Raw genomic sequence first — 18223 nt, 5'->3', positions numbered from 1 at the left:
GCACCCTGAGAACTAATCAGACTCTTGCTTTGACTGCAGGGGGTACTGCCTATGACTGTAGCATGCTCACATGCTCTCTGAAAACGTACAGTCTAAACATAGCTCCCTTAAACATTCACAAGTAGAAACTTCAGCACACCGATAGGCATCACTCTCAAGTGTCTCAGTCACATGACACCAATGCGACTGATGTGAAAAGAGCTAAAATCAACCCCACAACCTTTGAAACCACACATCCAAATTCCTGATAAGGGACACGGTTATCAGGAGGCTCAATTACCTTGTACAGGAAACTAATTGAATGTCTTTTTTGAGTCAAGAAGGTGATGTCACTGTAGTGGACTGGACTGTACTGAGAGCTCAGCTATATTTGGGTGACTTTCATGTGCACTTCAAGATCACAAGTCATAAACATGATGTGTACTAGCTATAAACTTACTCTTTTTCTTCAACCAAAAATACTGCTCATGGAAATATTAAAGAACACAATTAATAAAACAGAGACAAACATTACTTGATCTCTCATGCTAAATTGTCACTTATTTTTAGTTTACTATCACAAGAAAAAATAAATGTAAAAAATACTAAGAACTTAGTAAATGACTAAAATTTAAAAATAAAAATGTATTGAATCAAGATGCACATTGATATTATGTTGTTTCTCTCATCTTGATTCATGTCACATTTTGTTCACTTGTTAAAGAGTTTATGGGGCACAAAATGCAGTCTGGAATGCGGCTTTACACAGTGGTTAATCTGCAATAAAAAGTGATTAATCTTGGCTCTATTTCTCTTGCCAATACCTGCAGGTCATACAAGAAGCAAATACCCCTGTAGCACTCGCCTCTTCCTCATTTACTGTAATTCCTATTGGTCAGAAATGTACGTGTTTGGTAAAATACTCTACAGTTTCAAGAGGCGATCTGAAAAGATTCAGAACTTAAGAATGCATGCATTTTAATATATTGTTCAAAATATTACACAATTGTAATGTGTGGAACATATATAGGTTTTAGATGAATAGTGCAGGATATGTGGGACTGTTTATTGACATATGATGAATGAACTCAGTCAGGTGCAAAAACTTTACACACACGGAATGAGGTCAGCCATTGTATATCATAGTATGTAACATTCATATTTAAAATGGATGTGAAGCACTTTGGAAGGCATGATTGTTTCTTTCAAAGATATGTGCAATGTTCTGCAATTTTGCAATTTGAAAATCAGACAGAACATTTTTAAGGACAATTTTAAACTTTCTTTCTAAGGAGTAAGGATATGTCCCATCCAGATGTAACTTTATCATGAAAATGGTCAACTCAGCAGACAGAAGGAATTTAAGAGGACATTATGAGGAGAACATTGTGAAGACATCGTACCCTTTTGTATAACTCAAGGAATGCTCCTTCTATAAAAAAAAAAAACAAAAAACAAATCCAGTTTCACAGACTGCAAACAAATGGATTATTGGACCTATTGATACAGGAGCACATGTCTGTAGTGATCATTCCACTATGGAAGATCTATAAAATTGGCCTACAACAAGAATATGGGTGTTTTGTTCAATAGAATGTCATTGCTATTGATATGTCATCTTACAGTGCTAGCACCAGACAGAGTGAACAAGACCCCTAAAGACATGATAACTCAGAGTGTGGAGGAGCTGGAGCAGGACAGAACATTTGAGAATTTGATCGGCTAACAAATAAAATATGTGCAAACCTGGATAAGACTGAGGACAAATACAATAACTATCTTAAACAATTAGAATCACTCAAGTTAAACTGAATGGGCCTGGTCACACCACAATGATATTAACAGTATAAAAATAATGGTGAATAACAATGATGGCGTTGTTGGGATCACTTTCACAGCAATTTCATATAGCATTTCAAATTAAAAATTAAGAGGGTGGGCCCACGGTTCTTCCAGTTACAAAGGGACCCATCTTGGGCCCAATCTGCCTGACTGAACATGCATTTTTGCCCTTCCGTCTCCGTAAGTTTCCCCTTGGATCTCCATACAGCCTATAATAGGCTGTATAAGGGCCCAGTACAGGTCCTCGCCCCCTCTGCAATGAGCCATCGGCTCTGCCCCTGTATGGCTTAATTTGATCCTATAGTGTTGTTATACTGTACTTGCTTTTTGGTCATTACAAATAATAGTGCAAAATGATCATTTTAAAATAGAAGATATACTGTGTCTCTAGCACAGGGTTCGGCAACCTTTACCATCTAAAGAACCTTTTTTGGCCAGAAAGAAAAGAAAAAAATCTGTCTGGAGCTGCAAAAAATAGCCTATTTGAGCCCTTTAAATACAGGTAGCCTACCACAGCGTATCAGTCTAAATTAGCCTATCAACATTGCTAATAGGTCTAAATTCTTTGAGCATTATTTGGTACCTTTGCATTTCCTATATTTACAAACATTGTGGCATGTGAGCATTAGCTGGTGGCAGAAAGCCACCAGGCAGTAGCCTAACCAGTACTAATAGAAAATTGACCATTCTCGACAGTGTGTTTTATTGTGTTATCATCATGTAATCTTACATTTTATAATTTTTACATGATCTATCAGATGTATATTAAATAATATCTGTCTACAGTAACGATTCTGTGCACCTACAATTAAAAAAAAATGCAAAGGTAACGTGTCCCAATTCGGGGAAGACCATATGATTGTATGGGGAATCTGCAGGCTAGTAATGTTACCTAGAGTTAGCAGCTAGGCAGCAGTTTAGCCACATATCAACGGATCCCCAGTAGCCTAATAGTAATAGCGAAGAGTTGTGCTGTCAGGTGTAATATTAATAAAAAACAAAATCCCAATGTGAAGTTTTATGTTTTATCTAAGGCACTTAGATAATCAATAAGTTAATTTACCTCGAAACTAGCCAAGACGGTCAGTGACTGTTAAGTGCTCGCTGACACATGCATTCGGTCAGCTATCTTTATGGGGGAAACCTGCATTAAAATAAATCTCTAAAGTTACTCATGTGATCATGTTGGTGAGAACATATTCGGTAGTATGTGACTGCTACGATGCAAAAAAAAAAAAAAAATTATACCGACATTTTATAAACATGGTAAAGTTATTTAATAACATTGAGAAAGTCATGAATTTTGCATCTCAGTCTACAGGAGCCAAAGCCACTTTCTGCCACCAGCCCCCTGTGTGACAACACGGAAGTATTGGTCTATTGTGCGAGACTTCAGGAAACACCAAAAGCATACGGTTGTTGTTCTTTGTTTACCGTAGTGTGTGTTTGTGTGTTCATGCGTTATTTTATCGTTCTCGAAATGAATATCACGCAATAAATTTTGAACATTGGATAATGTAAAGATGACTTTAGGCCTACAACAATGATAGCAAAATGTAAAAAAAATGTTATTCACTTCCATATTGTTTTTGACAAAGCTACGGAGCCACTAGAGAGAGGCTAAAGAGCCGCGGGTTGCTGACCCCTGCTCTAGCATCACACAAAAATTATAAACAGGTAAGTAAGTGGTCTTGAAGAGGATTCTTTTTTTTCTGTCTTGGTCTTGACTCTGTCTCTTTCTCATTTGGACTCGGTCTTGACTTGGACTCGAACCTCTTTGGACTCGGTCTTGACTCGGTCTCGAATAGTCCTGGTCTTGGACTTGTCACAAAGGTGATCTTGACTACAGCTCTGCTCTGAAGGCCACAGATTTTTTAAAAGTTTTTTCAAACAATAAAATTTTGCCTGTTGTGAAAACTCAGGATGCTCAGTCACTAGTGTAATATCATGGCACAATTATATTGAAATTATTTTGAAAGCATGGAAACATTAGACTTCATTTTCTAGGCAAGCAGGAGATATCCCCTAAGTACATCCCATTTAATGAATATTTAAGCTTTTGCAGACATTGTGACTACATGTTTGTAATAGCACTGACATTAATATTTTATAAACATTATTGTCCAAAGTACTTTACACATTATTTGCTTTTAAAAGGGAAACATCTACTGACATAAGTTCAGGAAATATCTGAGACTCATTTTGTCAAACCTGAGGGTGTGTATAATCATTATGAAAGTGGAATAATTGGAAATAGAAATAACATGCTTTTAAAAAGAACATTATGTTAGATATTATTTTATGCTTCTCAGTACATCAAAATGAGCCAATGATTAGGGTGACACTGAACATGACAGTTCTGTTTTTTTTTTTTCATTGAAGAAAAAAAGACCAACTTACTCTGCAAACAATATCTCTATCAGGTTCTGAACCAATATCTCTGGCTTTGATGGAGCAAAAACAGTTTTAATAACTTAAACTTAGGACAGTGTCTTCCTGTTGCCGGAGGTAGATGGGTCATAGGAAGTGGTAAAAATTTTTGCATGTGTTTGTGATTTTTCAGAGCACTGAGCTGACATGACATGATGCTCTGTGGCTGTAATACAGATAAAGATAAATGTATGAATGATGCCAGGAGTACAAAGTAGTATAAACAGTAGTTACACCCCCTGAAATAGTGAGTACACATACTCACAAAAGTATATATATGAAAACATACTGTATACTCATATGTTTGTCAGTATTGTTGTATTCAGTCAATATGACTGTGATGTTCTGGAGTCATATTCTCTTATATATGCAGTAGATGGAGCCTTTTGCAGTCGGTACTGTCCATTGTTGATAAAATGTCCAGTCCACAGTCTCACTGTCTGTTAAACCTTCACCTCATTAAAACATATTCTTTCATTTTTTACCAGCCCATTTGGAGTTTGTGCTGCAATTCGTGCCACATTTTATGCTTTGTCAAAATGTCACTGTTGCACTGGGCCCATGTTCAACCTGTGCTTGACTTCTCTGTTTGCGTTAGAGAACTGCATATGTGACAACAGCATAGAGATCTTTGTCCTAGTCTTCTTCATCCTTTCTTTTTGTTGTCTTATCTTGCATCTATATTTATTGAACAGACATGACACTTCAGGAGTGATTTTCTCACATTATGCCAGGATCAGCGTGTTTTTGTTATAATATCCCTTACAGTATTCACAAATATATCAAAAAAATCTGAGATCAAATGGAGCTGAATCCATTTCCTCCTGCAGCACTTACCAAAGCATTACTATGATTTATGCAGCCATTATTGAGTGTACCATAGGCTTTGTGGAGTCAACATGTGATTCATAGTTACATTATTACTGTACCCCTTCCATCCTCTCTGGGCTGTCTCTAATCAGAAATGATACCTGAAAAGTGATATAAAAATCTGTAATCCTTTTATCACACACACACACACACACACACACACACGCACACACACACACACACACACACACACACACACACACACACACACATCAGTTAAGCTGATCTTAAAAACAGTGCCATAAAGACTTTAGCTTTAAAAAAGTTAAAAGAATGCACAATAAATGCGACAATTTGCAACAATATATTATTCAGAACAATAAAAACAATCAATAAGATGCCGTTATGCTGTGAAGGAGTGAAGGTGTATGTATCAATTTGTCCTCTTTTATGTAAAATGTTACACTTTGTTGGGGGTGTATACCATTAATCTGTCATCTTTTACCACTGGTTGATTAGACTTTGAAGTGAAGCCATTAAACATCACATGTAATTGTGGGCCTGAAGGTTAACTGATCTGGGTTAAGCTCCTCTAAGTTTCCATAAATCTTACAATCCCTTTGGTTGCAGTAATAGAAGAATGCAATAAGACATAAATTCTGAGTAATTGTTGAGAAGTCAGGTCAGTAATTCAGTGATGATTATACATCTGCTTGAAGTCAAGGTCTGTAGATAATTTATGTGCAACTCCACATTTCCACTTACTTGTGTATACAGTACTATTGTATTGTGTTTGAATATCATAAGACAATCATACACACAATGCTTTATTGTTTTCAGTTTTTTCTTGTTTATGAATATGTGGTGTTACTGTTTTTTTGGCTCTTAAAATAAACAAAGTCTGTGTAGGAACAGTGTGTAGATTCCCATTTCACAGTAATGCTTGCAGCTGACAGTCACAGTCTTTGGCATAATTAATCCTGCAACAGCCTTAAATATAAAGATGCTACTTGTAAATTTAAAGAGGACAATTCTTACATTGAGGATAACCTAAGATGATTATGAGAATGCTATCAACTGTAAACGTGGTATCTATTTGTGGTTCATTTTAGATTCTTCTGAGTAAGTAATACCTTTGACCCCAAAAGAGGTATGACTGGATGCAATAGGTCATATTCTGCACTTATTACTTTCAGTTGATCAGGCTGTCCACAAACTCATACTGTGGAGATACTTTTAAAAATCAACTGCTTTATTTACAGCACATCAAATGGAATAGCCACATGTCATTGTCAAAATGTCAATAAATCAATAATATTGTACTTCTTACAGTGCATATTGACAACAGAAATTGTCACAACGTGCTGAATATAAAGCATAATACATTTTCCAGATGGAATTGAAAAACCAGAAAACTCAGAGTAATTGGGAAAAATAAGGTAGAAAAGTATTTGATAAGCCTGGGAAAGTCTTGAAATATTTTTGGAATGGACTTGAAAAGAGATCTGGATCAATGTGTTAGAAGGTCTTTAACAAGTAAATTGAATGTAGTTGGAACTACCTGAAAGTAATACGTTTTATATCATCCAAAGGTTCGTGTCTTTAATACATGCATCAAGTCTGGAGATCTATAGACCTACACTGAGACATATCCCAGTTGGACTATGGGTCTAGGCCAATGCCGGGTGATGTCGGCTCTATGAGTTTGGGCTATGACAACTGTCAGTGGGGCCAATTCTGGCCTGAATGCAGCACAGTCATTTTATTATTTTCATTACAGGTTGCTGCACACTGCACTCAGGCTGATTTTGACTTGAAGTGTTTGGCCCAGAACTGGCATAAGTGAATAGGGTCAACAACTGTCAGCAATTAAAAAAACAGAATTTTTGCATAAACATTTGGGAATCTGCTTATCTGTGTTTAATATGTCTTTCCATTAATCAGCAGCTAGCCACAGGTGTGAAATCAGTTCACTAAGGGTTTTGTATGTATTGTTATGTATTTTGTGCTCAAATAAGAGGATTGTTGAAGTGGGACAGCCTTAAGTATGAGATAAGATAGATAACCTTCCTTGTTTTAGGGGTGACGAAGATGCAAATTTTCATATAGGTGAAGAATAAATGTAACAATGGCATTCTATGGGTCTGAGCCAGATATGGACAGGAGCTCCTTTCCAGATCAGCGTTCAATCACATGGATTGACATTCAATGTAGACTGTAGAAACAGTCACTCGACCTCACTCTGACAAGAGAAGGCATACAGTTGGGTATTAGCTAAGTTTCTTACAATTAACTAAATAAATGTATCATATTCCTTTTTAATTTTCTAGTCAAAATTAATTAATCATCCATTTTATGGTTGTCCGTTGACTTCTGTTCACCAGGTTCAAAAAATTTGATTCATACAATGTTAACATTAGCTGTCTGCTTTGGAGATTAACTAACATTAATTTAGCTAACATTAGTTGATCTACTTTAGCTTTCTGGCTAGATAGTTCAACATGCTGGATTTCTAAGGTTAAGTTATTTATATTTCATATAAAACTGCTTTTTTTTCGGTATAAGGATAGCTAAATAGCTAAAATAATGCTCCCTCTGGACTCTCATTTCTTGATACGATGGTACAGCACCTACAGTAGGCTAGCACTTAGCTTGCATAGTGTCTGTTAATAAATTCCTGGCTGTTGCCCCTGTGGAGTAGGAGAATGAAAGAGACAAAATGAAATTAAATTAAATTAGTGAGGCTAAGCTGTATTTGATTTGAACATCATTTACACTTGTATGACATATCAGTAATGGTCATAAGGGAATATTGTGTAATATTTATTATGATCTTCGCGCTCTTTGTTTTAAAAGCTACAGTAAAGAAAAATGTTTTGGATCTGGCCCGATATTGGCTGTGTGCCGGCGGTATCGGCATGATTCCGGCTGGTATATCTCAGCCAGTATCCTCGGGGCAATTCTGGCACATCAATCGTTCTGACATTTGCTTGGCCGATTATACTGATTCCACAGGGTGGAATCAGGCCAGAACTGGGCTGATTTCACTTGGCTATCTGGGATAACTGTGTGTTGTCATCATGAAAATGAAACTTAGTCCATGTCTCTAAGTGGCAGCAGTGTAACATAGTGGTTAAGGAGCAGGATTTGTTATCAAAAGGTTTCAGGTTTGATTCCCCATGGGGGCACTGCTGCTGCAAGGTACTTAACACACAATTGCCTCAGTAAATATCCAGCTGTATAAATGGATAACATTGTAAAAACCTGTAATCGATGTAAGTTGGTCTGGACAAGAGTGTCTGCTAAATTCCAATGATGTAATGTAAAGTGGCATCATTTAAAGTGAAAACAGCAAGGGCCCTAAGACTGTATCTTGTGGGATGCCATACTTAACTAAAGTCTGTTGTAAAGTATTTGGTGATCTACTGTGTTAAAGGCAGCACTCAGGTCAAGAGGCACAAGTGTAGACAGTCAGGTATGGTCATAAGATAGGAATATGTCACTGGCAACCTTAATGACAGCTGTCTTGCTATGACTATTTTAAAAATGTTACTGAAAAGTTTCCAATATATTATTTAAGTTTAGAATGGGTACAAGTTGGTCAGCTATAGCTTTCTTCACGATTTTCCTGACAAAGGGAGATATAATATCACCATGTAGTCCTCAAAATTCTTTAGATCTAGATAACATTTAACATGGGCTGACTAAGCACAGAAATATTATCCTTCTTCAGTTTGGTACTGAATGAGGCGAACAGGTTGATGATTTAGATTTAGAATTAGATGGCATAATTAAGCTCTCCAGTTTATTCAGCTCAATGGGGTAAAGACACATGTCATCAAATAGATGAAGATAACAGACTGTAGACTAATAGACCTTGAGAAGATAAAGAAGCAAACATGAGTGAGAGGGTGAGACGTGACCAAATATATCACTTCTTAATTGTTTTTTCCCATCAAACAACAACAACACAAAAAAAAACATGAAATTGCTTCCTCTATAACACTATGTAACACAATTTTTGTTCCTGGGTAGTAAGTCTTATTTCCTAATTGCTTATGCCTAAAAAGTATAGAAAATGGCTATTATTCCCTTCAAATTTTGCTTTTGTGACCAGGACAGTGATATTTCGAAATGTACCTATTTCCAATGGGAAAATGGGCGATTTGCACATTTTCATTCACATAAAGTCACAAGATTTAGAAGTGAGTAGTTTTTTATGATTGAGATTTATGATCATACTGTAAATCACTTTCACGAATCAGCAACCAAATATAGTCTTCCATCATGTTCTCCTTATACGCTCTTTTGTAGCGGTGTTCAAAGTCTAGTATATCCTAGTGGAAACTCTCGCCTTGCTCCTCCAAGTACGCTCCCATGTTCTCCTTGAATTTATCAAGATGAGCATCAAGGATATAGACTTTGAGGGACATCCTGTAGCCCATTTTGCCGTAGTTCTTCATCAGAGTCTCAACCAGCTCCACAAAGTTTTAGGCCTTGTGATTGCCCAGGAAGCCCCGAACCACTGCGACAAAGCTGTCCCAAGTTGCTTTCTCCTTCCTAGTGGGCTTCTTGGGGAATTCCTCCAAGATTTTCCACCCCAGGATTTTCTGTGGTCTGATGAAGACACCGGCTTTGACCTCTGCCTCAGACAGTTTAGGGGAGAAGTCTTGAAGGTACTTGAAGGCTGCAGACTCCTTATCTAGAGCTGTGACAAATTGTCTCATAAGGCCCAATTTTATGTGCAGTGGTGGCATCAACACCTTCCGGGGGTCCACCAGTGGCTCCCACTTGACATTGCTCCTCCTCACAGAGAACTCGGTCCACTGTGGCCAGTACTGCCTGTGGTAGTGCGCTGCGGTGTCCCTACTGTCCCAAAGGTGAAGATAGCGGGGAAACTTGGAAAAACCGCCTTGGACACCCATCAGGAATGCCACCACTTTGAAGTCTCCGATGACCTCCCAGCCGTACTCATCATACTTCAAGGCGTTTAGTGAGGTCTTGACGCTGTTGTATTCCTTTTTAAGGTGCACCGAGTGAGCCAGGGGAAGAGACGGGTACTTGTTCCTGTTATGGAGCAGCACGGCTTTGAGGCTCCTGGATAAGCTGTCAATGAAGAGGCGCCACTTGTTCGGTTTACAGGCAATTCCGATTACCTCGAACAGACTGATCACATTGTGGTAGAAGCAGAGCCCATTTTGACGGGTGAAAAAGCTGGAAAAGCTAGGTGATGCTTCCTCTGATCTGTGACTTGCACACTTTCATCTAACAAGTTCCACTGCTTGAGCCTAGATGTCAAAACCTTGGCACTGGACTTTGTGAGACCAAGATCTCTGATGAAGTCGTTGAGGTCTTTTTGGTTGGGGTAGTAGGGGTTTCTCTCCTCAGCTGCTCCTCTGAAATTGTAATCTGGATCCACAACATCTTCCTCTCCTTCTGACTTGCTGCTCTCTTCTGAAGACGGCTGCTCTCTCTCCAGAGGAGTGCGTATTGGGAGCTCAGGGCAGCGTGGCACCGGGGCGATGGATGATGGAAGGTCCGGATACATGATAGCAGGTGCATTCTTGCCGGTCCGATGTTTGGAAGGGTTCACCATACAGAAGTAGCAATTGCTTGAGTGGTCAGAGATAGCGAACTTCATGGCTCTCTTTTCCCCCCTGTACCATCCTGCAAAAGAACAAAATAAAATTGTGATTATGAAAAAAATAAATATATTTCACCCATGATTAATGTGTAAGAGATTCTCGCAACATATTTCATATGATATATTTTTTCAATAACATTGAAAATTTAAAAAAATAATAAATTTTAAGAATTCTAAAAAATTTTATACCATGAAATTCCGCCATCCAAGCGAGCAACAATTGTCTTACTTTCCAGAGTTGTTTTGCAGTGCTCGCTGACATGTGCAGAGTTTGTCTTGGCCTCCGACAGGCATGCCGAAATATGCCTTGTAGGCCTCACACACATCGTAGTGGATGCTGAGTACTTTTTCGCTCTTGTCTTGATAAATTGGCCACAGACATAGCAAAATGCATCTGCTGGATGCTTGCAGCCTCTTGATGCCATCTCAGAAAAATGCAGATATGTATCCACTTAGGCAGTTTTAACTAAAATGAACTGGTGGGCTTTATATTACGGGAAAGTTCTAGAAAATTCTAGAAAGTTCTATGTCAGCTACTCAGCATTGAATATATCTGGAATGTTCTATATGTCGGGGCTCAGGCAGGGACTCAGGCGCGGACCACGGGAGCTTCGGGTTCCGAGCGTCTTTAACGGAATCGTCAGGCAGATCGCTAATCCGAAAACAAGCAGGGTCGAAAACCGGGAGACAGTCCGTGGAAAGAGCGAGGATCGGGAAATCGGAGCAGGCAAGGTCGGGGAACCGGACAGGCAGGCAATCAAGCGAACGAGGCAAGGAGGCAGGCAAAAACGAGGTCAGGGTACAAGCAGGGTCGAAAAACGGGAAACAGGCAGACAGAAGCATAAAGCGAACGCCGGGGACGAAACAGGAGAAAAACACTGTGACGAACTAGCAACAGGACAGGGAAAAGCAGGGAACATATAGGGCAAGGCTGACGAGGGGATGGAAAGCAGGTGTGCAGGCAATCAGGCGGGCGGAGACCGGGCGGGGAGCGGGGCAGGAAAAAACACAAGGAAAACAAAAGCACGACAGCTAAGGAGGCGGAGCACTGATACTATATCTATATCTATCTATATCTGGAATATCACTGTCCTGGTCACAAAAGCAAAGTTTGAAGGGAATAATAGCCATTTTCTATACTTTTCAGGCATAAGCAATTAGGAAATAAGACTTACTACCCAGGAACAAAAAAAAAAATTGTAAAAATTTCTTACACACTGTAATCTGTGAGAAAAGACACCTACTGAGCATAAATTAATTTAGCAATGGTATTAAACAGGAAACTAGAATAGTTTTTATTTTCCTCAATTAAGTTAATAATATAATTAATAATATAACAATCTGATAAAAGTTTATGTTTGCATTGACCGTCCATGCCAGAAAGAATGTCTCTACTTTTGCTGTACACCACTTACATTCCCGCATATTGTTTAAGGGTGCGTGTGTGTAGTCTGTATACCAATTCACCAGTTTTTTCTGACTATCCTTTCTCCCCCCCAAAAAAAAAAGAGACGGGGCTGAGAATGCCTAGTGAGTGACTGGGGTCTAACCACTCTATTGACCATGCAAACAAAATGATGGTTAAAATAGTGAATTTTTCAGTCCTACATAGTACTTTTCATTACTTACAAAACCATTCTGTTCCATGTAAGGTAGGAAGATATTCAATATGTTCCAATTTGCAGCTTGTCTACCCTATTATCTTTTCTCTGTAGGCGTTGCTGCTGATGTGTCTGCCATTAGATTATTTGCCATGGCAAGTAATGATTTAATTAACACAGCTCTTTAAGAGGCTTCCCAAAGCTAATTACCAGCTAATTAGCTGCACATAAGGATGGAATAATGCTGGAGAAAAACTGAAAGAGAGATAAATGTGAAAATAAAGGAAAGACATTTGTGCAAGATCTTAAGTAATGAAATGTGCACTCTTTTCAACTGTGGTCCACCTGCACACTTCACAGCTATTCACTTGTTCTTTCTTTTTACACTTATAGTGAAGCCCAGCAATGATTTTCAATCAAGTAGAATGTTGCACAACATTTTGTAGTGGTGTTGATGTGAAGTGCAGAGCAAGAAGTTGTGCAGTCAGTGTAAACTAGTCCCAGACTTCACTTCCCATCACAAGTGCTGTGGAATACTGAATGCCTGCTGAACTCATGTTTTTTTTTTCTGTACAACCTGTACTTATACTGAGTTTCACTCTCACAAAAGTCCTAATTTCTTGGACAGTTTCTCAAGTTAATTGAACACTTGTCAAGATAAAATTAATACCATGGCTCCAACAGTGCCAGAGACAGCAGCCCTGTCAAGTAAATATCAGAAGGATTTAATGTAAATGGGGTTGAAAAAGCACAGAGTTTTGTACATTTATGATATTGCTTGCTTGCTTCCTTACTCATAAACAATTATTTTCATATTTTAGTACAGATGACATATTAATATACATTAATATATAAGATTAGTTTGAAATTAATACAGATTTATATATATATATATATATATATATATATATATATATATATATATATATATATATATATATCATTTTAGGTTGTTATATTTTACTTACTATATTTTACTTTTTTATGTTCTAGAAAAGTATAGGATATATTTATAACTTGCTGTTTGTGACTAACATTCCTCTACATATCTTGAACATTATCTAGCTTATTTATGCTCAGATGCAAACACTGTAATACAAGGCATATATGACCCTTCAGATGAACTGAAACTGAATCATGAGTAATGTGCACTTGAGCAAACATATTTCATCATATGAGAGGTATGGTTTTGAACATGATACTGTAATACTTTTTGATACATAAATTGCACTACACACAATTGCAGATTCTCATCTTTTCTATGTCATTCCATTTGTATTAACTTTCTATGTCTATTTCTCAGATCATACTTTTCTCAAGCATTTAAATATATAGGTGAACTCATGACAGTCTTTACAGACTTGTTCACTACTTCCTTGCCAAAGTAATAACTTTCATTTCATACAAGTTGAACCAGCAAAAATCACTGGAATTAATTTACATTTTACATACAGATGGACATACATGTTTTACAAAGAGAAAATAAAATAATTTTGAAATTAGGAAAAAGGTAAAACGTCAACAGTCTGCTCAAGTTTGTTGCTCTGATTCAATGACACTGCAGTGAGACCAATAATTTCATTATTTTAACACCTGAGTGAAGACTATTCAAACTCATTTGGTGAACCGATGACGGCCTACTTACTGTTTCTGTTTAAAGTCGACAGTAATTGACCATTAGCTAAGCAACTAAAGCAATGTGAAATGCTTCACCCAACCTAAAGTTAGAACATTCCCTGCTTTGATGCAGTTTAATTAATGTGAATTCACATAATAAGTACAAGCCTGACATCATTTTATTGGAATGAATCCCCAAAAGTGTAATTGTTGTGTTATACCACCGGAAAACATTTTCAAAACCACATCTTGCTTTAGTACCTCCAGAACCAGCAAGCTTGCAAGACATTTACTGGTGTTAACACTTCTGCTCTCCACAAACCAAGGTGTTTCATTGATACTCCGGCAGGACCAACAGTTCATGTGTGTTAAAGCGGGCATTAATCCCCAAACCAGTGATGCTTCATTGACATCTGGGGTGCTGAACAGAAGTCCATGTTCACAAACACATGTCATGTGATGTGTGGTGGGAGTTTTCTCCCCTTGATCATCCTGCCACATACTGAAGGCCCACTCTCTTCCACATATCCATGTTCTTGATGTGAACCCCATAAACCAGGGTGAGAGTTTTAATATAGCCTTTTTGTTTTACCTTTTTCAAATGTGCAAGCTCAAATTTCCTTATTTGACATTTTTGCATCTGAACAGACTTGACTTTGCGTTTCACATTTAGAAAATGAAAGCAATAGGGGAGATCACTTGCTTAATTTAAATATGATTCATTATTTTGGTTTAACAAACACACATCATATTCCTGTTTGCTGCATTAAATTAGTAATCTCATCAATATGATGGAAAAACAGTCATGTTCATTTCAGGGCTGTACAAAGACTTTCTGGCAGACAGGGGCTAAAATTTAAGAAAGGGCTTCACTTAGTAATGGTTAGGGCTGGGTCTGTGTCAATGAAAATATATAAGCAGCAATCATGACATTCTTGCTGAAAATCATGGAAATTTCCTGAAGTCTAATTTCTGCTAATAATATTCAAGTGACTTATGGAAACAGAATTTATTTTTTTTTTATGTGTAGACTTTTTAGTGTGGGCAGATGCAGGTGATATACTATTACTTCATGGATTTAAAACTATAAGAAACATTACAGTCCAGTGGGTCTTACATAGAAGGTTTAAGAAACTGAATACAATATTACTTCTGCAGACTGTATTATAAAATGAATATGAAGGGTCTGACTTCTGTAAGTGGACAGGTAGAAGTATAAAGCATCCAGACCATTTTTGCATGGGTATATTTATATATAAAGAATGGCCATTCATTTTGAGCATGGATGTTTCTATCTGCTATCTGATATATTCTGACATCCTAAATGCAAGAGGGAAGATCTCAAAGGACACATTAAAGATGGGAATCCACAAATCTGATAATGGCTGAGTTTGCAAGGTTTACTAGACAGAATTGATCTGGAGGGTGGATTGTGAGCTGATTTATGAAATTTTGGTAAACCATGAAGGGTTTACTTTCCACGGCCATAATTACTGCAGCAGTCATTGAAAAAAATGTCATTGATAGAAAGGTTACAGTACAGTTTTGTACAGTAACGTGCATACTTCTTTTTGTTACGAAGCAAAATAAAACTGGGATCCAGAAGTGTGAAAGTGCCTAATAGAGGCTCTGAATAAATTAGAAATACAGGCTTAAGGTTTTTCCTCTAAAGAAAATTAAAAGCAAGCACAGTTGTAAAGACTTCTCAGATAAAAAAGATGTGTTGCATCAGCATCATATGGTATCTTATGAAAGTCTGGTATTGCCTGGACATACTGCTAAATCTCTAGATATCATAGAAACCTCTGGAACACACACACACACACACACACACACACACCAGGGTTAGGGTCAATTCCACAGAATTCAATTTTCTTTCCCTACAAATTCCATCAATTCAATTCCAATTCCAGGCCAGTTCTTTTAATTCAGAGTCAGTTCAATTCCTCTCACCCTCTCAGTTCCAGTTTTAAGTCAATTAAAAATGCAATCCCAATTCAATGTTTTCCACAATTCCTTCAATTTAGTCACCTCTCTAGACCAAATCAGTTCTTCTGTTTAAATTCCCGTGTCCTTTAACTCAAGCCCATAGCCAGATGCCACAAACTCTTGCTTTAACAAAACTGATGTAAAATGAACACAATTAACCAATATGGAACTGTAAACCGGTACATAATCTCATGTCAACTCTTCACTGCAAAATTTATAAAAAGTGGCATACAGTAATATATACATTTATAATCACTTGATAAGTGTAGTTTTACCATTTTAGATGTTTTAGATGTTATATCTAAGATATAGATGTTATTAGATATTAGATGTTATATCTATATCTAAATAAGGTTAGTTTGAAATAATTTTTTCAGTTATATTGGGGGAAAAATAAAAGAAGTCATTCTTCTCTGTTCTTTTGCTTCCTGTCACAACAAAATATAATGCAGACATAAACATTCACAAGGCTGGGGACATTGCAACGCTGGTGTCTGTGAACAATACAGACACAGTGTTAATCTATTAGACCAATTCTTGAAATGGACCATCAGACAAATTGCAGATTTAAAATTTCACTTGCAACACTAAATAGTCTCCCAATAAATGAAGAAGATGCTGGTATGGCCAAATACTTCAGAGCTACATTGGTCAAGTGTGGACTCCCTTCTCCTTCCCTTGCCAAAAAGACACAAGATCACTCACAATGTATAGGAGCATACAATACTGTGTATTTGCAGCATTGTTGAACTACAGATTTTCACTAACTTGCTACGTTATGTACATAGCCAATTTTTCTTTCAAAGTCCAGGGTATGGACACATTTTATGACTGACAAGAGCATGGCCACTCCAAACATAGCGGATCCCAGACATTACTCCTTCAAGTGGTAAAAAGGGAGACCATCCCAACCAAGTGGATCATCATCTGCTTTTCTGCAGATGCCTTAACAGACTGAGGGGGTTTTTAAAACTGTAGCCAATGGCATCAGGTCAGCCTGACTAACTCTATGAGATACATTCAGGAGGATTTCTTTGAAATCCGGACTCCAGACCTGCTCCATCACCACCCTTATCTGTATTTCTCAAAACTGGTTCTGGTTCGCAGGTGTCCTTGTTGCCTGGAATAGAGATCCAAATAGCACCAGCATAAGCAGTTAACTGCCTTGCTAATATCAGCGGTACATTCAGTTACACAACAGAGGTCAATAGTTTTCAGGTCAGCAACAGGCTGCATGCGTCTTTAAGAAATAGAGCAAGGGTCATCATTTACATTCTTCCTGACTCATCAGCATTCACACTCACATTTTTCCTCTACACCCAGTCAACAGCCTCCTTGTACAGGTCCTGGGCAAGCCAGTCATAGCCCTTCTGATAAGGCTCGTGACCTACCGCAAATATTGAGTTTGCAGGACATAGGCCTCTCCTCTGCGCCATTGGCAGAAGATATTATTGAAAAGAATTTAACACCATATGGTCTTTTAAATTGCAAAAGTGACTAATAATCTGAGTCTGCACAGGACAACAATGCAACAGACTGTTATTGAGTTAACTCACTTGTAGCAATTTTGAATAGGTCCAGCTCAAGGCAACCTTAATTCTTCAGTCAGATGTTTATTATGGCAGACTCATTATAGGACTTTGTGCCAGTTTCTGTGCTGAGAAATCAGTTTGGTGTGTCATCATCAAAGGTGGGCATTCGACTGTGACTCAAACTGCTGACACTTGTCATCTCATACATACATATTAATTGTTAATGTTAATTTTATGAACTGGTACCCCATAATAAGAGAAAACCCCTGACCCCACCCCTGAGATATGTCTGTCCTATTTAGTTATCTAACAATTAAAAGTCACAAGAACTGTATCTAATTAGCATATTTATTTACAGCTAGCTCTACCACATTAATCAGCAAATTCACCTTGCCATAATATGTTGCATATGTATAGAAGATTACTGCTCATGAGAATGTTGCAGTTATTGTGTGAATAAAAAGGATTAAAAATGATTTTTTAAAAAAATGAAACATATTTTGCATATTTATTTTCATGTGAATTAATGCCTTAAAAATAACTGGGTTCAATGCCCACATCTCTGTAAAAGATATTAAGATTAGTAATTACACAAATGAAATAGTAGTAATTCTGCCATACAGCAATTAAATCCAAATAGAACTCTTGGCACTCATTTAAAAAACTCATTGAAATAAAAGTGGTAGCCCATCCCTTCAAATCAGTCAGTAACACATTTATAACCACCTGCATTCTACCTGTGACCGAAGTAAATGAGCATTCATATTTATGTATATAAA

At 37.5% G+C, this 18223-nt stretch overlaps 1 protein-coding gene across 1 annotated transcript in view; it reads right to left on the bottom strand.

Annotated features, from left to right (window-relative positions):
- Window positions 1–9551: 9551 nt before the first annotated feature.
- Window positions 9552–18223, bottom strand: part of LOC118779590 (contactin-3) — a 115915-nt gene continuing 107243 nt past the window's right edge. The window contains exons 23-24 of the mRNA XM_036531762.1: window positions 10332–10728; window positions 9552–10227 (exon numbers count right to left, since the gene is read on the bottom strand). Coding sequence (XP_036387655.1) covers window positions 9552–10227; window positions 10332–10728 — 1073 coding nt within the window. The remainder of the gene's footprint in view (window positions 10228–10331; window positions 10729–18223) is intronic.

Source organism: Megalops cyprinoides, chromosome 6 (assembly GCF_013368585.1).
Source record: "Megalops cyprinoides isolate fMegCyp1 chromosome 6, fMegCyp1.pri, whole genome shotgun sequence".
Lineage (NCBI taxonomy): Eukaryota > Metazoa > Chordata > Actinopteri > Elopiformes > Megalopidae > Megalops > Megalops cyprinoides.
This window is presented reverse-complemented; position numbering and strand designations above follow the sequence as displayed.